Source organism: Rhincodon typus, chromosome 20, assembly GCF_021869965.1.
Source record: "Rhincodon typus isolate 14 chromosome 20, sRhiTyp1.1, whole genome shotgun sequence".
In the NCBI taxonomy this organism is placed as follows: domain Eukaryota; kingdom Metazoa; phylum Chordata; class Chondrichthyes; order Orectolobiformes; family Rhincodontidae; genus Rhincodon; species Rhincodon typus.
In genome coordinates, this window is record NC_063351.1 from 15,585,082 (window position 1) to 15,608,086 (window position 23,005).

The window sequence follows — 23,005 nt, forward strand, 5'->3', positions numbered from 1 at the left end:
GTTACTTAGGAAAAGTTAAAATATTAAAAACATCGTTATAACTCATTAGTATTTATTACAATGATCCTATACGCAACTATCAAAACCTCAACTGCTCCTCTCGGATCCTTTGCACACCTGGGGGACCTGATAATCTCTATGCCAGGACCGGACTCCTGTGATGACCACACCTTGGAAAATTTGAGCCCTTTTGGATCAATCTACAATACACAGTTGACTCATCAGTGCCTCTGAAGATCTTTTAACATATTTTGGTCCAGGAATTTCTGATCTTCCTTGCAGAAGATAGACATTTTATTAACTTAATGAATCCAATAAAATCCAGCCATTAAAAGGTGCTGAACAAATTTGAGCTCTGCCCATGTACATTCTATTTATTTTACTACTTTCCAAAGTTGAAAGAAGCAAGATTCAGCTGCAGAGATAGTAGATTTCTGAAGAAGGGTCTAGGCCCGAAATGTCAGCCTTCCTGCTCCTCTGATGCTGCTTGGCCTGCTGTGTTCATCCAGCTCTACACCTTTTTATCTAAGACTCAGCTGCAGTTGTACATATAGCTTCTGGGGTTTCCGTCAGGATATGTGAATCTGTATGAGACCACTCCAATTAAATGTTCCCAGAAACATCTATTATTACAGAAGGTCAAAGGAATTGGTGCATGCAGCCAAAATCTGACCTTACCTTAGTAACCAAACTTTGGGAGCATGTACTTTTTGCATTTTAGTACATAAATAGTCTTGAGTTAGCCATATTACATGGAACTCAGCTTAATGTTCAGGCATGTAAGGCTAACCAGGGCAGGACTTGTACTGTTAATGGTAGAGCCCTGGGCAGTGTTGCCAAACAAAGAGACGTGGGGTACAAGTGCATAGTTCCTTCCAAGTGGAGTTGCAGGTAGACAGGGTGGTGAAGACGGAATTCAGGAAACTTGCTTTCATTGGTCAGTGTGTTGATTATAGGAGTTGTGACATAATGTTGTGGCTGTACAGGACATTGTTGAGGCCCTTTTCGAATACTGCATTCAATTCTGGTCTCCCTGCAGTAGGAGAGATGTTGAACTTGAAAGATTTCATAAAAGGAGGATGTTGTTGGGATTGGAGAGTTTGAGCTAAAGGGAGAGGCTGAATAGACTGGAGAGAGGCATCATCCTCCGACACTTCCGCCATCTGCAATCCGACCCCACCACCAAAAGCATTTTTCCCTCCCCACCCTTATCTGCTTTCCGGAGGGACAACTCTCTCCGTGACTCCCTTGTCCGCTCCACGCTCCCGTCCAGCCCCACCACACCCAGCACTTTTCCCTGCAACCGCAGCAAGTGCTACACCTGCCCCCACACCAACTCCCTCACCCCCATCCCAGGCCCCAAGGAGACTTTCCACATCAAGCAGATGTTCACCTGCACATCTGCTAATGTGGTATACTGCATCCGCTGTACCCGTTGTGGCCGCCTCTACATCGGGGAAACCAAGTGGAGGCTCGGGGACCGCTTTGCAGAACACCTAGCTCGGTTCGCAATAAACAACTGCACCTCCCAGTCGCGAACCATTTTAACTCCCCCTCCCATTCCTCAGACAACATGTCCATCCTGGGCCTCCTGCAGTGCCACAACGATGCCACCGGAAGGTTGCAGGAACAGCAACTCATATTCCGCTTGGGAACCCTGCAGCCCAATGGTATCAATGTGGATTTCACAAGTTTCAAAATCTCCTCTCCCCCTACCGCATCCCAAAACCAGCCCAGCTCATCCCCGCTTCCCTAACCTGTCCTTCCTCCCACCTATCCCCTCCTCCCACCTCAAGCCCCACCCCCATCTCCTACCTACTAACCTAATCCCGCCCCCTTGACCTGCCCGTCCTCCCCGGACTGACCTATCTCCTCCCTACCTCTCCACCTACACTCACCTTTACTGGCTCCATCCCTGCCTCTTTGACCTGTCTGTCTCCTCTCCACCTATCTTCTCCTCTATCCATCTTCTATCCGCCTCCCCCTCTCTCCCTATTTATTTCAGAACCCCCTTCCCCTCCCCTATTTCTGATGAAGGGTCTAGGCCCGAAACGTCAGCCTTCCTGCTCCTATGATGCTGCTTGGCCTGCTGTGTTCATCCAGCTCTACACTTTGTTACCTCAGATTCTCCAGCATCTGCAGTTCCTACTATCTCTGAATAGACTGGAGCTCTTTTTTTGTTTTCCCTCGCATCGGAGGCTGAGGGGTGATCTTGGAGAAGTTTATGAAGCCACGAGGGGCATGGATAGGGTGAATATACCAGGTCTTTTTCGCAGAGTAGGGGAGCCCAGAACTAGAGGGGAAAGTTTTAAGGGACCTGAGAGGCAACATTGGACCAAAGGGTCTGTTTCCATGCTGTATGACTCGGTGAAACAAGAAGTGGTGAAAATTTAATCAGACATCATCATTGTGATAAAGATTTTTCTTTTAACGTTTTTTAGTCTGCCTTCAAGTCGTGCCACCAATCTTGGTGCTGATGAGACCTTTTTATTCAATACCCCAGCTTCAACAGAGACTGAATCCGACTCCATAAGCAAGTTTAGTTTACCAGATACCTCACTTGTATCCCAAATCAGAATTTTTTAAAAAAGGGTTGAGTTTATTACAGAACATTGTTTTGCTGAAGCTTGTATTCCACAACACGCCATTGAAAGGAATCACCATGTTGCTGCTTCATAGTCTGTGGGTGAAACCAACAATATTTTTGAATCTCATGGATGTTTATTGATTTTGGTGCAAGAACTGATAAATTAACTTTCTTAAACTTTCACTGTATTTATAGCTTTGGAATATATTTCAGCTGATAATTCACAAGTGAATGGTGGACAGCTAGAATTCATTTCATTGATACTCAGCAGCCAGTATATAGCAGATTTCTTCTAACATCATTTTGTGGAGATTTTGGTGGAGTATTAGGTAATATTAATAGCAAGCTGTTAAGAAGTTATACTGCCTTTTATATTAAGATCATTTTATTCCTATTTGATATTCTAGTGTGCTTGTAAATCTAAGATGGAAAGTGTGACGATACTGTGGCTTTAAGAGGGGTATTTTGTCTTGGTTTGTTTTATGAAGAAAGGTTGAAACAGATATCAAGTGGTCTGCTCAAAGCCAATAAACAGCTTGAGGCCATGGAATTGATTTTTTTTTAAATTGGAACAATAGAAGCAGCCTGAATGGATGCAGTCAAACTCCCACAGAACCAAGATTTTTTTCTTCGTTTTAGATTTCTGCAGTTGCTGGGGACTTGAAGCTGAGAGTGGAAGCTCTTATTCCTCTCTGTTACAGCTAAAAGCTGGGGTTCTCTTCCTGCTCCTAGAATTGCATGTGAGACTATCTATTTTACTGAATTTGCCTTTGGCAAGGGTGCGTTTATGGATCGGATAATTTGTAGTTAACATCTATTATTTTGTTAAGCATTTTGATAGTTAAAATTAAGCCAGTTCTTTTATTTTTATTTTGTCTTTTAACTGTAATGTAAAAATAGTGTTTTGCCTAACATCGAGTAGTGTGACCAGCCAAAATGCATCTGGAGCACAGCGCCTTAATCTTAACCTTTTCTTATTTTAAAAGGTTAAGGTCTAGACTGTCTTCTTAATGTATCTTGGGGCAGTCTGGTCTTGTTCATAACAGAAGCAATTGTTTTCTATCCCTTGTTCTGCCTCTGTATTTGGAAATTGGACAAATGAAAGATATTCAATTATCTACCTACAGGTATGACCTTCCTCTTGAAGGGTGAACACGACTCATTCCCATATGCACTTTAGTTATCTGTCAAATTTTTGTAATCTTACACTTTCATTGCGTGTTTTGACTTCATTTGTATGAATATTTTGTGTGTCATTGGTACTACCTTTCAGATAAGCTATCATAAATATCTAGGAGGGAGTACTTGTGTATAGCTTAATAGAGGAAGGCCAGTTACCTGCATTGTGATTGAGTCTTAAAAGGCCAATTAGTGGGCTCGCTGTCTCACTGTCTCCCCTTGTAGTATGTACATTTTGAAAATCTCACTCTGCTCATTTGTTTCACTTTTCTCCTCTTGCCACTTGACTCCATTTTGCCTTTTGCAATTTTAAATAGTAAGTCTTTTGATCCTGGAGTTCGTACTTTCAAAGCTCAATTTGAGAGGTAATCAACCAATTTTCAGCCAAGGAGACTAAATCAAATTCCCCAGAATTTAGAAGTATGAGAGATTGTCATACTGAAACATAACATTATCAAAGGATTTAGCGTGGTAGATACAGAGAGGATTCTCTCTGGCAAATATAGAGCTAGGCATCACTGTCTCAGAATAATATGTTGGTTATTTAGGATGAGATGGTTTTTACTCAAAGCATTGCAAGTCTTTGTAATTCTGTACCCAGAGAGCAGAGGATGCTGTGTTAGTATGTTCACCAACAGAAATCATCGATTTATGGATCTCTCGGGTGTTATGGAATTGTGGGGAAACATGAGTGAATTCTACGTCAGCTCCACGATCTTATTGAATAATGATGTAGGCTTGAAGGGTGGAATGGCTTATTCCCATTTTTATTATGTTGTATTTTTGAGACAGTCCTTGGATGTTTGAGTTTTTGTAGTTGTCAAAAACAGTTGCATCACGCATGTTGGGTGGTATCAGATATTTGATGTAGTAGTGAGCTGTAATCATGTTCCAGCTTTCTTTAAATTTGAAGTCACTAAATCATCTGTGGTTGGTGTTAGCGTTTTGAAGGGACCTGCCATTTTGGAAGCTGTGGTAATGCTGAATCCTGACATTGTTAACCGATAACCAGTGAACTGCAAAGCTCAGGATCCAGCGTAAAGATCCTGTAAATTGCTTTAAAAATTCCTTTAGTGGATCAAATAGGGAATGGAGAATATTCACTTTTATAATTCAAGGATTACATACATAAATCGTTTATCATCTTCTCATTTGAGTTACTGCTTGCCAAGTCTGATTATAAACTGTTTGATAATTTTCAATTTCTTTTGATTTTCAAATAACCTTTTTTAAAACAATTGGAGATGAGCAAGTATGATATAATTAATGCATCTGTAAAACAATGGTGCAAAAATTACTATCCTTAATTTATGTAGTAAATTATACGTATAGAATTTTAAGCAGAATGCAGACAAATGCATACTGTAATGGACAAAAGTAGATGCTTGGTCGTCATTCAGTTCATGAAAGATGTTGTCCAGAAAACTTTTTCTAAAAAACACTTAGTCTTATGCTTGCTGATTATAGTGTGACACTGCTAAACAGAACAGAAGTTATCCTTGGACTATGTTACATTAGTGTCGCGAGGAAAAAAAGCAAATGAAAGCTTATCCCAAGTTATCTTTGGGCGTCCAATGAAAGTTTGCATGCTTTTCCACAGAAAGGGGTTAGCATGTGTTGTGTTCACTTTCTTCCCAAGTCCTAAGTTTTGCTGGAACAAATACTTTTCTTGGTATACGTAGTAAGTGGCATTTTTTCACAATAAGCTGGAGAAGAATGAAAATGAAAAAATCATAACTGAGGAATTATGCTTATATTTGCGTATTAGATTAGGGATGCCAAAAGACTTTACCCTTAAGATGTACAAACCTCTTTAGAAAAGACAAATATAGAAATACCTTTTGTACAGGGTACTGGCACCTTATTAACTATTAGTTCAGCTCCAGTTTATTACTATTACTAAATTGGGTATTGCTTTATCAATTGACACCATATACAGAATAGTAACTGGTTATATAGTCCATGTAACTGATTGCAGAACAATCTGTAAATTTCACAAAGATATTCTCACTGTAGGGGTGTATTTTTTTGAAGTTAAATCATTGGATCCAACCTTTTGTAAGAGATAGGGGTCTATGAGCAGCACTTTCTTTCAGATGCCACCAATTTCAAAGTAAGTCCATTCTCATCTTGTACATCCATGTTCTCAAGTCCACTATCTTTGGATTTTACAAAATTCAAAAAAATTGACTTACAATCTCCAATGTACTTTCAGAGGAGATATTAGCAGAGATCTTGAACGTTCTCTCAGGTGGACCTAAAAATCCCATGGTGGTATTGTGAAGAGCAGGGCAATCCTCCTTAGTCTTGACCAATATTGAGCCCCTTAAACCACATCACTGAAAAGCAAAACACATTACTGAAACAGACTTCCTCAAATAGTAATGTGGTAATGAAGATAATTTGCTGTATGCAATTTGATTTTCTCCATTTTCTTCCTAACAGTGACTACACTTCCAAAAGTGCTTCTTTGGCTGTATAGCATTTTGGCTGTCATTTGTTCGTAAAGGAAAATGTATAAGTCTTCCTTGTCAAAAAATTGGTGAGGTGTGATAGAATGGCTTCAGAAGTTTCATCATTATATGATTTGTAGAATTTGGATTGGCCAGATGCAGCATTAATGGTCTTTTCAGCTCTATATGTTCCTCTGTCCTCTGCCCTCACTGGTCCTCAGTTTAAGTCATTGCAGGTTTTGTTTACTAATCAAACTGCTCTCTTTCTGCTCCCTCTGCTTTTGTCCCAGTCAAATCACTCAAAAGCAAAGGTCCCACATTTGTTTGCTTAATTCAAAATAATATGGAGCTGAATGCAGCTGGTTCATGTCCCTGCCAAATTTGGCACAAAGTACACTTTTTCTCCACAGTCATTTCCACACTTGAATTTCCTGGAGCTCTATGATCAAATTCCCCTAACAACTGTCGAATCACATTAGGTACAAAAACTTGTAACCACTCTGAAAGAGTGTGGTCGAGAGCAAAGGAAGACAGACAGAGATGTGGCATCTTGGCACAGAAGAGGGATTGGGATTAATTTTGTTATGGTCAGACCCCGGGTGAGATTCCCTGAGTTGTTACAGTTCCAGACAGGATACTTCAAATTGTCAAACTCTTGGATGAAGGTAGATAAATTGGCTCCCTTTCTTTATTCACCTTTACCCACCCCCTGGTGCCCTGAGTTGATTTACAAAGTTTATATTGTTAATTTACAAATGACACACTCTCTCTTGTGATTACCTTACTCCCAGACTAAGTTACTTTGCTTTAAAAGGAGCCAAGTTAACGTGGCTTCCTTGACTTAAAGAGTGAGTTTATTAGTTACTAATCATGAGAAGAAATAATAACAACACACATACAAATATTTTAGGAATAAGATATTATTGCAAAAAAAGTTCAGAGATAAGACGTATGGTCTGTTTCTGAGGTGTTTAGAAAAGAGTGGATAGTAGAGTGTTGTGGTTGTTACACTGGATGTTACTGGTAGTGTGACATTGGTAGTTGGAAAGTCTGTTTTCAGATTCTTGGCTTTGTAGGTTTATTGGAATTCTTTGTCCTGGTTCCTTTTGAACAGTTAACTGATTACCAGCACTCAGTGAGTGAGAGAGAAAGAAGAGAGTCTTTTACTTTTCTTTACCTGTAATGCAGGGGTGTTTAATGGCCATTCTGTTCTCGCAGACACTAATCCACACATCACAAGATTAGGCCAGTGACACGCACAGACCAGACTCACTTTTAACACTTGTCCCTGTGTATTCTTGAAGTGGAAAATATTAATATGTCTCTTGCCCAAACTGCTGTTTCGTTTTCTTATGTTCACAGTCTGGAATACTTGCAGGGAGTTATAGTTCAGTTGGGTAGTGAATTTCCTGATTTGAAGCTTAATTGATGACTTCAGGTATGATGTTCCAGATTTCTTTTTAAGACAGTAATTAAATTTATGTCCATAGTCTCTTTTGGGCTGTAGCTGTGCTTTTATTTAAAAAAACACTTTGGACATAGCAAACCTTTAATTCTGTCAGTGATTGAGGGTTACGAATCGTGGTCATGACAAGTTACAGTTTAATGTTTGATGTAATCTTAGCTATTACTTAAACTAGATTAGTAATTAACTGAAAAAAATTAAAATACGTAGGATAAATTTATTCAACCACTAAACTTTGCATTTCATTTAACTAACCAATGTTGGATGGTGATAGCGGTGCAGATGGTGTGCTGCAACTGTAGCACATGTGAGTTTGTGAAAGTGTTGCAAGTATTTGCATCTTGAGGAACTTGTGCTCTAAATTGTTCAACTGGAATCGGAGGCACAGATGCCATAGAGCGTCCGGAGCGATTGCTTAGGCAGCTTGTGTGCTGTTCTCTTGAAGCTGGTGCACAAAAATAATTTAAGGATACCATGCACTGAAATTAATAGAACAAAAAAAATTCAAAGGGGCACTGTGGCTCATTTGGATTAGAGAGTAGTGCAGGTGTGGTTCACGGTCAAGGACAGGAGCATGTGACTGAGATCAAGCAAGTCATAGTCATACAACGCACAAACCAGTGATTGGATGTCAGGTGCAGTACTGGAGGAACTTCTGGCTTTGCCATCATCCGAAAGGTACAAGGTTCTCACTGCCCAGGTGAGTCAGGGCAGGTGTATGAGCAAACTGATCATGCCAAGGGAGGCCATCTAAATGAATGGGGGAATGATGTAAAGAATAAAAATCATGTAATAGTAGAAACAATATAGTCAAGGGATCTAATTCCATTCTGTATGTTGGTGCATGGTTCCACATAAATTCTTTTGGGACCTATGTCCCTGTGAATCAAATAACTGAAGCTATAGATAGACTAATTAACAGATTTAAGGAGATTCAGGAAACATCATTTTAAAGAAATTTTGAGGCTGTACAGCACTTTGGATATAAATGGGCAAAATTGGTCAGGAAGTGGCAGTAACTAATAAATGCAAGGACTTCATGGGTGTCGGCGATATCAATGAAAAATCAAAAAAATGTTGAAACTAAAAGTATAATGACGGAATGCACAAAACATTGACAGCAAAATAGACTTGGTAATAGATGAATTGGTAACAGAAATAACAATGGCATTATGGAAACAAGGTTGAAGAGTGATTAATAGTCCAGAATGTTTGACTTTTAGAAGAAAAATAACAAAGCTAGCCCTGACAGCATGTCAAGAGATAAAGACTGGAGAGAAAATGGATCTTAAAATCAAAATGCAGAATCTGTTTGGCTTGAGCAAGGGGCAGAAAACACTGGGAATTGTAGTGTCAGGCAGAGGATTAATCTGGTAATTTGAGGTGCAAGTAAAAAGGATAAAACAGTCATCATGGGAAATTTTCACCTTCATAGAGACTAGGAAGTGAAATTGCTCTTTTTTTAATATTGAGGGCAGGTTCGTAGTATCCATTTAAGACTGTTTATTCAATCAGGATCACTGTATCTGGATCAACTGTGAACTTTGAGAGACCCAGCATCTACCAGCCAGAATTCTCCAGTAACTGTACTTTCTGACACTTTATTTTTCAAAAAAAGACAATGTTGGTCACTTTGTGTTCAAATAATGCATTCTTAGAAAAACAATAATAGTAGATTGTAAAATCTGCAGAAGTTATTTTAGGTTTACTTTGGAATTAAGTTACACTATTTGATCCGACTTGGTTATTGTGCCTGAGCAAAGATATATTGCTTGCAGCAACTGTTAGTGACATTGATATCTCGCTTTCTTTTTAAAGCCGGTCTGAAGGTCATGGTATTAACCTGGTCTTCAGTTGGGAGCATTTTACTGTGATGCTGTCTTGTTGGTGGCCATGATTGCCCAGCTGCTTGCTTTCTCCCCTCTCCCACACTCATCCTGTCTCTAGTGTAATAGAACTCCTCATTTACTGGCACTTTTGATTAACCGTTAGCACCTGTACTCTGAGTATGCCTGAGAACAAAGATGTCACTTAAAACTGCATAATAATTGAGTTAGTTGATAACTTTCCGGGAAAATGCCCCTGACGTGACTGATCATCCTGTGATAGTATTAAATATATTTGCATTGTTTGAGAATATAATTTCTGGTTCAGAGATTGAATTTTTTAATGCAAAAAACATGACACCACACTGCAGTTACCACCCTTCCACCAAAAAGAGGAGAAGCAGATATTTAATGATGGATGAATTACAATTAAAGTATGACTTGCATTTAGCTGTTAATGTCAAAACTGGAAGTGGGTGAACACTTGGGTAATTCTCTGGGCTTCATTTTGTAATCTGGTAAGATTGCAAATATCCACATTAGACATATAAATTAATCTTTAATTTATGCTCAGCAGCAGTATGTACCATTTGCAAGATGCACTTCAGAAATTCAGCAAGGCTTCTTAAGACAGCACCTTCCAAACCTACAACCACTACCATCTAGAAGGACAAGGGTAGCAGATCCATGGGAACACCACCATAGAATCATAGAATCCCCACAGTGTGGAAGCAGGCCTTTGGGCCCATCCAGTCCACAATGATCCTCTGAAGTACAACCACCCAGACACACCCCTCTACCCTATTACCCTGCATTTTTCCATGGCTCATTCGTCTGGCCTGCACATCCCTGGACGCAATGGGCAATTTAGCACAGCTAATCCACCTAACCTGCACATCTTTGGACTGTGGGAGGAAACCGGAGTATCTGGTAGAAACCCACGCATGCACTGGAAGAATGTGCAAACTCCACACAGACAGTTGCCTAAAACTGGAATTGAACTCTGATCCCTGGCACTGTGAGGCAGCACTACTAACCACTGATCCACCATGCCACCACCTGCAAATTCCCCTTCAAGCCATTCACCATGCTGACTTGGAAATATATCGCCATTCCTTCGTGGGGAGTTAAAATCTTGGATTGCAGTGATTCAAGAAGGCAGCTCACCACCACTGCCTTAAGGGCAACTAGGGACGGGCAACAAGTGCTGGCTCAATCAGCAATGTCCACATCCCACAAGTGAATTAAAAGAATATAATTCCCCCATATCAAAGTAGGGTTAAAAGCAGATGGTAAACAGTGGAACATCTTAGAATATCCATAGATTTTCCGATCAAAGGACAAATTTGAGAATAGGAGATAATTGGTTTGGGCCATCACAAGTGTTCCATGTGGCTGTGGGAATGGGTTTTTTTTTTCATTCATGGGATGTGGGCGTCACTGGCTATTATTACTTGTCCCTGATTGTCCAGAGAGTGTTTAAGAGTCAACTGGAATCTGGGGTTGCCTGTAGGCCAGACCAGGTAAGAATGGCAAATTTCCTTCCCTAAAGGACTTAGTGAACCAGATGGGTTTTTATATCACTCGGCTGTGGTTGCGTAGTTATCATTAGGCCAGCTTTTATTCTAGATTTTTATTGAATTCAAATTTTACCATCTGCCATGATAAGATTCAAGCCCATGTCCCTAAAACATTAGTCTGGGGTTCTGGATTATGAGTCCAGTAACATTATCACTACACCACTTTTGCCACCCAGAGATGTGATCACCAGAATCCAGAACAGGTCATATTCCCATTGTTTCCTCCATTTGACCCTATATTAAAGAGACTGTATATATTGTACAATATACAATGTTTTATTAAAAATGTGGACTTCCACTTCCTACCTCTTCTCAAATCACAGAATTCCAGGTTCCACCTTAGCCATTACCAGAAATTATATTCTGACTGCAACTGTGTTAATTTATCCTTTCTGCACATGCAAGCCTATCACTTGCTGAAAGTGACTATGTGGATGCAGCAGTTAGTGAAGAAGGCAAATTGTATGTTCGCCTTCATAGTGAGAAGACTCGAGTACAGGAGCAGGGATGAGTTGCTGAAATTGTATGGAATCTTGGGGAGACCACACCTGGAGTAGTATGTGCAAATTTTGGTCTGCTTATCTGAGGAGGGAAGTCCTGACTATGGAACAAAGGTTTACCGGACTGATTCCTGGGATGGGAGATCTGATGTGTGAAGAAAGACTGGATTGGTTAGGACTATATTCCCTGGAAGTTGAGAGGGGATATCTCCTAGGAAGCTATAAAATTCAAACAGGACTGGACAGGATAAATGTGGGAAGGATGTTCACAATGATTGGGGAGACTAGAGGTCATAATCTAGGGATATGGGGTAGGCCATTTAGGACTCTGATTAAGAAGTTTCTTCATTTGGAGTGGTGAGCCGTTGGAATGCTCTGCAACAGAAAGTGGCTAAGACTAAAACGTTGAATGTTCTCAAGAAAAAAATTAGATATAGTTCTTAGGGCTAAAGAGATCAAAGGATAATGGGGAGAAAACGGGAACAAGTTACTGAGTTGGGCGATCAGCTATGATCAGATTGAATGGTGGGTCAGGCTTGAAGGGCTGAGCAGCCTACTCCTGCTTCAATTTCCTGTGTTTCTTATCCACACAAGCCACTTTGCTTCCGTCATTCATTATATAGCAAGCTCTCTCATGGATGCTGCCAACACCTGACTCGACAACTTCAACTTCAATTTCATGTTGACATGCTGCTGTCTGATATCTTGAAGATGAATCAACGTTTGGAAAACTTTAACATGGGGAACACTGAAGCCATTGTTTTCATCTCTTACCAGAAATAACTGCTTTCATGCCGTTGGACTTTCCTAAGGGTTGGCTGCAGAATCATTTTTAAAACTTGGCTGAAAGGCAATATCTTGAAAGCTGTAATGCTGTTACTAAAATGCTGATAATTGGGATGAAAATGGCAGAATCTGGAGATAAGCATGTTAGTGTTTGCATAAACGGAAGCAAAAAAATTTAATTTTACTTTAATGTGATTTCTGATGTTAGATTTCTTTAGAGCTCTATTGAATTTCCCAGATAGGTTGGGAGGATATTTGATCAGTCTTGTTTGGGAGTTGCATGAACCACTTATTGAGTTAAAGGTTGTAGATCCCTGGTCTGTCCTTTTTCAAGCTGTTGTCTGGAGCTGACTCGAGCTCCATAAAACTTGAGAGTTTCTTTGACTTTGAGCAGCTTATGAAACCTGACCTTCTGTCAAGTACCAAAACTGTTTATTTCCATTGTGCCTCTTTCCATTCTTATCCTTCCTTATTGCTGTTCAAATCCGTATTTGCCTCTCCAGTGCTCTTTGAAATCTCCTTGAACTCTAAATAATCCAAACTGGTCCCTCAATCCAATGCACAGCAGCCCTTTTATCCATTCCCACCTCCCTCACTGACCCTGGTGTTTAACATATATAATTCCCAGTGATCAACTGAAAGGCATCACGTGACAAGATTTCTCATTTTTAAAAGTTTTGCTAGAAGCTAAAAACAACTCTCACTAAACATGCAACTAATAATCTAAACTACAGAAGAGACAACCATTAATAATGGTTTAACACCACATATATGTTATAATTTTGCTTTCCATGGAATTATAGCCGTTATCAGAAACATCCAAAAGCATATCCTGTTTCCAATAGGTCCATGTCTCCCATCTTCATTGATTGAGTAAAGTTTTTTGGATATTCAATTTTCAGAATTTTCAAGCCGACGACCTGCAGCAAGGCTCACAGCAACAAAACAATTTCTTCCCTCAGCCTCAGACTAAGTCTCCCAGAATCTTTAGATTGTCACAAGATGCCTCTTCAATCAGAGACCGTCCCACTTCTGCTTTCTAGCTGGTATTTCTTCAAGGACTTGCAGCCTTTGCCTTGCCCTGCATCGGCACGGTGATGAAGTGGTTATCAAAATACCATCTTGGTGCATTTTTTTTTTGCTAGTCTTGCATGTGGTTTTTAAAATAAAAATTGTTTGCTTGCCAGTACCCAGTCTTTTACAAACTGAAGTGAATGAGTAATGTATAATGGAATAGTGAGCATAGAACAAGGGTAGTTATGGCAGTATGTATTCAGCCTTCTCAAATGAAGTTAGAAAAAGCTTTTTTTTTAAACTTCCTTTTCTGCGATGTTTGTGACCTGCTTCAATTATGCTGCATGCATCTCCATCAATTAATGCTGCATAGAAAAAATTGATCCACTCAAATTGCTGGAAATCCTTGGATTGAAATCAAATTGTTTTTGAGTTGCAGTACTCGCCTTTTACGTTGACCTCAAAATAATTGGTCTCAGTTGCTCTAATTTTCATATTCATTTATTATAGTAGCTTTTCAAAACTGAAAAATACAATTTCTTGGTGAGAAACAATTCTGTTTCGATATCCAGTGTGGGAAGTCAATCACAACTTGAGTTCATAGCCCAATGGAATTCAACCTAACGAACAGGAAATCTAATTTTGTAGCAATGCAGAAACCAACAGCGGAAAATCAGTTTTGTGGTAATACACATTAACTGTGTCCATAGAACACTGCTACTTGTTTCGTTTAACTTAATCTTAGAATAATTCCATTTCAAATGCTTCAAAATATGCAAGTTTACTTGTAAAATACTGCAAGTTTGGTGATTTGAAATAATCAAAATACCTTTTGGTTGATATTTCTTTACTTGAGGCTTATGTTTATTAACTAATTACTTTTATTGTGATGGATCACACTTGAATTCAAGCGAAATCGTGTGTTGCGTGGCTCTCATTTAGTAAATTGCTCATCTGTTTCGCTGATGAACTTTTACTGTTCCTTCAGTCAAGGTTTTTTCTAATAGGTGAAACTTTACAATTGCATTAATACTTTGTCAACAGTATTCACAAAATAAAAACTACTTCTACATTGTTATTTTAAGAATAGCAACTTCACTGAGCTGAAGAGTGTTGCATTTAGCTCTTTGCAAGTACTCATTGTATTTGATTTTCAGAGTACAAATTATTCTGGAATATGTTTCTTCTTGTAGTTTCTAATGACAGTAATGTGGTTAATTTCATATTAGATAACGTGATCACTCACTTTCTAAAGTTACCTGCCTTGCCAGTCTGCAAGTGAACAATCAGAAGCAATTGTGATTGCATTATTTGAAGTATAGGGGCTAACCTTCAACATACTCACTTTTGGCAAGGGCCTATCTATGGTATACTCTTGATAATAAAACTAATTGCATTTTTTAAAATGATGTGCTCAGTTCTGTGGTGGTTAGATCATCCTGAAGTACCACAAATGAAGAAGTGTTCATGTTCCTTTATTCTGTAATGGAAGCCAGGCAAATTGTCCTCCTTACAAAAAAAAAAATCAGCTTTGTGATATATCGTTCATGGCACTCAAGTCACACATTGTATGTGGGGATTGTTTGTTTTTTTTCCTGTTATGCTTTCCCAATTTTATTTACTTTGCCTATATGAGACTCAAATGTCTAGGAGAAGAACAAATAAAAGTTGTTAGGAGAAATTGGAAGTCCAATTCACCCATTGCACTGTTGGGAGCATTGTGCAGTCAAACTGTATTGATTGCCTTTCACAATAAACATCATCAAGGAAGAGATGGGAGCAAAAGATTTTCAAAACTAATTTGGTGGGGGTGGGGCTGGTGAATGCGGGAAGAGGACAAAATTAAGTTTTATAAATATTTTTTTCTGCATGATAACAGAACACTTCTAAAACTTAGTGTGGAATCTGGATGCAATTTTGACAATGAACTGACTCATGTCACCTGAATCATGTGTGCCTATCATATGAAGTTTGCAATTTTTAACAGCAGGTTACAGGCCTACCCACTTTTTCTCTGTTTTACATGCAGCAAGGACATTTGGGCGACGAAGAGGTAAAGAAATTTTTAATACTTGGTGTTTGCTTGTGGAATCTAGTAATATTTCAATGCCGTACTGGAGTGATTAACGATTTTCAGCTGCTTGTGTAAATTTTTCGATTGATTGGTTGGCAAAACCCATGTATCCTTTTGTGGTGATCCTAAATGCTGTCGCAAACTTCTAACAATTCTAAACTGGTAACTTGCAGTTTGTTGCCTTGAAACTTCTTCAATATATTTTGACAAAAGTTATGTTTATTTTAAAGTCTGTAAAATCACAGAATCAAATGGTCTGCTTTAAACTGTGGCTGAAGAAATAATAATTGCTTAACAACAGTTGCATCCAAAACACAATTTTGAGATTTCCTTTGAGCTTGGTGTTTTATTTGAAGTAAATAGTGGGATTTTTTTTTGTTCCGCAATGCAGTGTTGTTTTTAAATCTGGCCATGGTATCCAGGGGGAGGTTCTGAATGCACCCCCCCAGTGTTTCCCCTCAGATGTGTTCGCCATACCTCATTTGGTAGCGCTCTTGACTCTGACTTAGACAGTTTTGGGTTCAAGTCCTACTCCATGTATTGAGTGCAGATACAAGGCTGACATTCCAGTGTTGTATTAACCAAATAATGGCGTGTCGGACATACCATGTTTCAGGTGAGATGTTGAGACCCTGCCTGCCTGCTCAGGTGGGTGTAAAAGATCCAATGACACTTCGAAGAAGAGTAGGCAAGTTATTTGCGGTGTCCTGGCCAATACTTATCCCTCCACTAACATCACCAAAACAGATTATCTGTTTGACCTTTTGCAATTTGAGTGTTTTGCTGCATGTGAATTAGCCACCACCTTTCCCATGTCACAGTAATGATTACATTTTTCAATTAATTGTAAACTGCTTTGAGATACCTGGTGGTCATGGAAAGCAGGATATAAATGTAAGTCTTCTCTCTTTGTTATCTCAGTAACCTATAGCATATTTTGAACAAGCCACTTAGTACTCAAGAACCATAAACTATTTTAATACTGCTAACAACTGATTTGGTCAAATTACTTTCAGGTACCAGAAAAACCTTTTTAGTTCCACCCACTTAATTTTTTTTTCAGCTTTAGTAGATTAACCATATTTTAGAATTTTTATGAAGAGCTACACTTCACTGTGGGATATATTAGACAAACTTCCATCCATATATAATATTTGGATTTGCTCAACTAATCATTGATATGAACATTAGATTCATGAAAGGCCAATATACATTTCATTGAATAATCACAATCTGGTGCTTTCACTTCATTTCCTTCAAATCAGCTGTACCATTAAAGTTAGGACGTATTGATGTTTGTGGGATGGTATCCTTGGCTTATGTTGCAGAACTTCAAATTTGACCAGCTAGTTGCAGTGTGAAATTTTTTTCTTCATTTATTTAGTGATTTAACTTGCTATAGTAAATTTTGTAAAAGCAAGTAATTTTCTTTGGTTAGAGTTGGCAAAATCCCCACTGTATTCCTTGAGTCCCAGAAGTTCTTGTTGTTTTTGTTTGGCTTGAGATAACCAGACACCTGGTTTTAGCCTCCCCACTGGATTCCAGTCAGAATGGCTTCACAAGTTACCAGGGTTGGTGAGGGGTTTGTATCTTCAGGATTGAGTTTTCCTTCTCTGGCTGATATGAGATACTTTGAAAATGTTCCACCAGATCGTTCCCAGCTAGGTGATCTTGGCCATCTTGCTGAGATGATTCTGTACATTTAAATGCTCGGTTAAATGTAAATTCTCAAAAACGTGCAATTAATCTCAAGTGCTAAGTTGTGAAAGAATTGTCAAAGTGAAAATTCATTATTCTCCCCTTCTTCCTGTGGCTCAATGGGTTAATGCCTTGTGTGGTTTTTCACTGTGTTACATAGATTAGGATAGAATTGGATATGGCTGCGAGACTGCTAGAGATGTATAATTTATAAATGCTTGTGAACATGGCGTGCATGTGTTGGAGGAGGTGCTGGAGGCGTGATCATTACAGCTGTGGAACACAACCTTGCTATGATTCACATTTTCAATTGAGATGTTTTAAAGTGAACAAATTAGAGATATGTATATTCCAATCAGAAAAATTACACATAAGAATTCATTGTTTCAAAGTTAATGGAAAAAAAAATCACGAGCACATTTGCTCAAGTTGCATATAGTTACTGGAAATAAAAGAAAGTGGAATTAACAATAGTTCATAGCTGTGTCTTCAGGGGTTAATGGGACTACTGAAGTGGTTTGTTTAACACCAGACAGTATAGCTTTTATTTCGTAGCTATCTTCGAACTGTTTATATTGGTTGTACTTCATAATGTTTAGTTTAAATGTGAGATTAGCGCACATGCGATGACCATCTTTATGTACTTGCCTCTTTTTTTAAAACACTCTGTTGATGTCCCATGAATTTGTAGGCCTTGAGAAATATTGTGTAATGTGCATTTTTTTCCCCTTGAGGCACCAGTTCTTTAATGTCACTGAGCTGTCTGCAGTATTGATTGTAAAATGACTGAAATTCAGTCAATCCTTTTTTGATTTTAACCAGACTGAATTCCGAATTTTCCCATAAATCTTTTCTACTTTACCATAATGCAGATATTTATGTATGGTTTTATACACTTTACTTAAAAGCTTACATTCATCTTTATTGACATTTTGCTTCCTTATTAGATGGCCCATGCCTGGTCTTGCTGTTCTTGACAATTGCATTGCTCATATTAATTTTCAAATATTAAAGAATCAAAATGGAATGATCTTTTTTAACACAATCAATCATTTGAGTTTTCTAAAACGAAAGATATCAAGTGCTTAACAATGAATATATTCTAACAGTTACATCTTTATGCTGAGTTGCATTGGCAGCAGTGCAGAGTTTTGGCCTGTGAGGGAAATTTTGAAGTATCAGAATAATCTTCAGGTTCCTTTTTACTTGATGGAGGTGTGAACTGTTTTCCAGGTCGTTCTTCACTATTTCCTATTGAAGACGGTTTCCTTGATGATGGTCATGGTGACCAGTCTCTGACATCAGGTTTAAACTCTCCAACTCGCTGTCAGAATGGTGAACGAGTGGAACGTTATTCACGAAAAGTCTTTGTGGGTGGCCTACCTCCAGACATTGATGAAGGTATGCGTGTGAAACTTCTAAGAGATCTGTCATAATGCTCGGATTCCTTCATGACTATTAACACTGCTCTCTATACAGTATTCTGTGGTAGTATTTTTTTTTGCCCGTTTTAACTTTTAATAAATCACTGGTATGATATCTCCTGTAGATGAAATCACAGCTAGTTTTCGTCGATTTGGACCTCTGGTGGTAGACTGGCCTCACAAAGCTGAAAGCAAATCCTATTTTCCACCTAAAGGTAATTGACTAATAAAATTTCTGCATGGATTTACATTGTAATTGTTGTAACCTCTAGACTTCACTTTAAAACAACAGTCGAAATCATTCCATAGAGTTAAAATGACCAAGGTGACAACGACCTTTAGAAAGATTGTAAAGTTTTAAATTACAACCAATTGTTGATTTATAGGATGGAAAAATTGCTCTGGCAGTTTACTAGGGTAAATGCATTATATAGTGAATATCTGTTCTGCAAAGACACCAGGTCTGACCGCTGATCTGTGTTGTTACCTGATGTCAAATGTTAAAAGATGATCCTTGTTGGAAATTAGGTTGTGTATCAAGTGTTTAGCTATGACTGTGTCCCTTGGTCACATATACACACTGTCTCTCCCTGCTCTCTTCTCTTTTCCCCCCCACTCTCTTTCTCTCTCGTTCTTCCCCCAGCACTCTCACTCTCACTCACACTCTCTCCCTCTCCCTCTCTCTCTCTCTCTCTCTCTCTCTCCCCCCCCCCCATCCTCCTTTCTCTTTCTCTCTCCTTCTCTGTCTCCTTTCTATTGCCTTTCTCTTCTTTCTCTCTACCTTTTTAACTATCTCCGCTCTCTCTCTCGCTCTTTCCCCTCCCCCTAGGTTCAATAAGAATATTGAACAACAAGACAGGAAGTACTGTTGCTGAAAGATTCGGTCACCATTTATAATGCTTTCATCATAAAATCATTAGAAACAACAACCAGATCTGTACTGAAAGTTCCCATTGGTAAATTTGAGTCATGCTTGGGAGCACATGAGGAACCATTTCTAAATATGATTTGGCAAGTGTTCGGGTTTGGAATGTGGTGTTTATTCTGTTGAATTGTTTGGAAATTATTTGTTAAGAGGACATGATAACATTTTCCTGGATCAACGCTGAGTAGATGTTTACAATCCTTTTCGAAAAAGTATAGAATTTAGAAAGCTTTAGATGATTTTCATCAAGCTTTCTGAGATTGAACTACACTGTAGTAATTCTATTCCATTCTGGTGATGAATGTGATGTGCAAAGCAATTTCTACCACAGTTATCAGCTGGTAGTGTTGCTAATTTAAAATAGGAGGCAAGGATAAACAGTTCTACGTGATCTGGATTATTTATAACTGGGTTCAATTGCTATTAGAGTCCATTACAAGATTCAGCTCTCTGCTTTTGGTGCATTTTCTTATCACACTTGCATGCATTTATTCAGAAAGCTTGCTGATCAAGAGTAGTGCTTTAAAAATTCATGGCTAGTTCATGGTGTGCTATGAAATACTGTAATAAGTTTCAATGTTTATCTGAGCAGTATTTCCAGTACATGACATTGAGATTTTTTAATATTGCTGACCGCAGTAATTTAAGGATCAATAATACTTCAAAACCTAGTGAACCCATCTGATGCCAATTAGTCTGTCCATCTGATGCCAACTAGTGTGTGTATTGTGGACTGTACTCCAACAAATTACCAGCAGGTTACACATTTCATGTACAGCTCAAAGTAAAGCTGGTATTGAAATGAAGTTTGTGTTAAGTGTGCACAAAATTCATGTTGTTGATTTTTCACCAACATGACTGTAATGCTGATGTGGTGTTATATCACGGCCTCAGGTTATTTGTGGCTGAGTACAAACTATTTATAGGATTTCAATATGGCTGTAGAGGAGGGAATTACTTGAATGCTTCCAAACACATCTGATACACAGATGCCTAAAGGGTTCTCAAACTTTGAAGCTTCTGTTCAGTCACATGCTTGCAATTTGCAGTGTCAACATCCATATTACCACCCCAGGAATTAAACATTGTGCCAAACAGTTGGAAAATTTTAATCAAATATAAAAACAGGCCCCTTGGAGGATGATGTACCAGTGTTTAATGAGATTTTCATGTGACCAATGAAAGAAGACCACATCCATTCTTCATTAGCTCCATAAATCTGTGGTGTCTAATGTTTTGACTTGCCTTGGTCACTGTAGGATAATGCTGGGTTGGCAGTGTCTGTTTAGGACTGCTTTCCTCGCTGACCTTCTGAAGTTACTGGCTGGCTTTATCATTCTGTAATATATACATAGCTTATTTATTGGATTTGCTCACATTTTAAAATGGATCCCATCCAAGTTTGTTTTTGGCTGGAATTAAAATATTATGTCTGCAATCCCCGCTGTTCTAAGTCTGAAGAAAATTTAAATCTATCCATTTTAATGCTTGTGCATCATTTATTCTTATACAGACTTTGGGAGAACCGGCAAATGGAAATTAGTCTTGGATACTTCAACAAACAGCTGGTTAGAGACCTGCTTCGTATCAATGGCTACATTATATGCTGTAAATTTTTAAAGGTAGAAGGGTAGCATCCATCTGTTGATCAGAAAGGATCTGTTCAGGCTGTTCTTGTCTGTTTCAGGCACCTGAAAAACTTAGCTGTACAACTTAAATCATTTTTAAGAATCTGTAAACTTGAATGTGATAACAGAATTTTTCTATGGGAACTATTTTATTTTAACAGATATCATGACATTCCCTGTAGTGCTGTTTCCAGTAACTCAGAAGTGCAGCTTAGAACGACAAGAACATTTGATAGCAAGTAAAATGTAGCTGTGTACTCCTTTAGGTCAATAAAAGGCTTGTGCTAGCTATACTGGTTAAGGACATATGCATGTCAGTCAAAAGGCTGCCACCATCCTGGCACCGGTATTTCATGTTGGAGAGTTTGATCAGTATTTTCTTCAAAGTGTAATACTAGATCTTGAAGTGTGACAGGAAGAAAATGTGCTCTCGATTTACTGTTGTGAGTTTTTTTTGTATAGCTCTTTCAATTCACAAGATTGTATGGCATTAAGTCATAAAAATCTTAGAATAGTTGTAGCACAGAAGGAGGCTATTCAGGGCATTGTATCCGTGCTGGCTTTCTGCAAGATCAACTCGGTTAGTTCCACTCCATGCCCTTTCTTCATTATCCTGCAAATTTTTCAGTTTAGTTAATTATCCAATTTCCTTCAGAAAGCCATGATTAAATCCACCTCCAGCACACACTCTCAAGCAGTACATTCCAGATCCTAAGCACATGCATTAACAAAAGGTTCTTCTTGATGTTTGAGATTGTGGTGCTGTTGAAGGAGCCTTATTGACTTCCTGCAGTGCACCTCTATATAGTACACACTTCAGCCACTGCGCACAGTTCAGGTGGGATGTGCCCTGGGTGGTGTCGATCTCTACTTAGCCAGGCAAATAGGAAAAAGAAGGACAAATGCCATGCTCTTGAGAATGCCCGAAACTGCAAATGTTTCTCTTCTCCCCCACCCACTCTGCTGTCCCAAGACCAGGCGCAGTCCTGACTTGGAACTATATCACTATTCATTCACTGTTGCTGGCTCAAAATCCTTTGAATGTCAAGAGGACATGTTTTTGTTTTTTTAGTTCATAGGATGTGGATGCCACAAGCTGTGCCAGCATTTATTGTCCATCCCTTGTTGCCCTGAAGAAGACTTTTGAAATGCTGTAATTCTTGGCATGGATGGACATTCATTGTAATGTTAGGGAGGGAGTTCCAGGATGTTGACCCAGCGTCAGTAAAGGAACAGGGATATACTTGCAGGTCATGGTATGGGGTGCTTGGAGGGAAAAGTGCATGTGATGGTGTTCCCATGCTGCCCTTGTCCTTTTTAGGTCACAGAGATCACGGGTTGGAAGGTACTGTCAGAGGAACCTTGGTCAGTAACTGTGGTGCCTCTTGTAGATGGTATACATTGCTGTGACAGTGTGTCAGTGGTAAAGGGAATGACTGTTGAAGCTGGATGGAATGTCTATTAAGATAACGGCTTAGCCCTGGATTGTGTTGTGCTGTTTGAATGTTTTTAGAGCTGCACTCATCCAAGCAAATGGGCAATATTCCATCACACACCTGACTTTTGCCTTGTAGATGACGGACCAGCTTTAGAAAGACAGGTAGCGAGCCACACAACACAGAATTGCTAGTCCCTGACAAGCTTTTGTAGCTACAGTATTTATGTGGTCATTCCAGTTTAGTCAATGGTAAACCCCAGGACATTGATAATGGGGGATTTAGTGATGGATTGTTTTATTTATATCTTTTTAAATTTTGTTGGAGATGGCCATTGCCTGGAGTAAATGTTACTTGGCACTTATCAGCCCAGCCTCAAATGTTTTCCATGTCTTGTTGCATGAGGGCACAGATTCTTCCATTGTTGGAG

General features: G+C 39.0%; 1 protein-coding gene across 3 annotated transcripts in view; it reads left to right on the forward strand.

The window, feature by feature from the left end:
- cpeb3 (cytoplasmic polyadenylation element binding protein 3) overlaps positions 1-23,005 on the forward strand; it is an 80,220-nt gene that overhangs the window by 15,848 nt on the left and 41,367 nt on the right. For 2 of the 3 annotated variants that reach the window (XM_048608832.1, XM_048608834.1), the window contains exons 3-5: positions 15,378-15,443; positions 18,396-18,563; positions 18,712-18,801. In XM_048608832.1, the coding sequence (XP_048464789.1) occupies positions 15,378-15,443; positions 18,396-18,563; positions 18,712-18,801 (324 nt within the window). The remainder of the gene's footprint in view (positions 1-15,377; positions 15,444-18,395; positions 18,564-18,711; positions 18,802-23,005) is intronic. The other variant, XM_048608833.1, reaches the window with a different exon arrangement.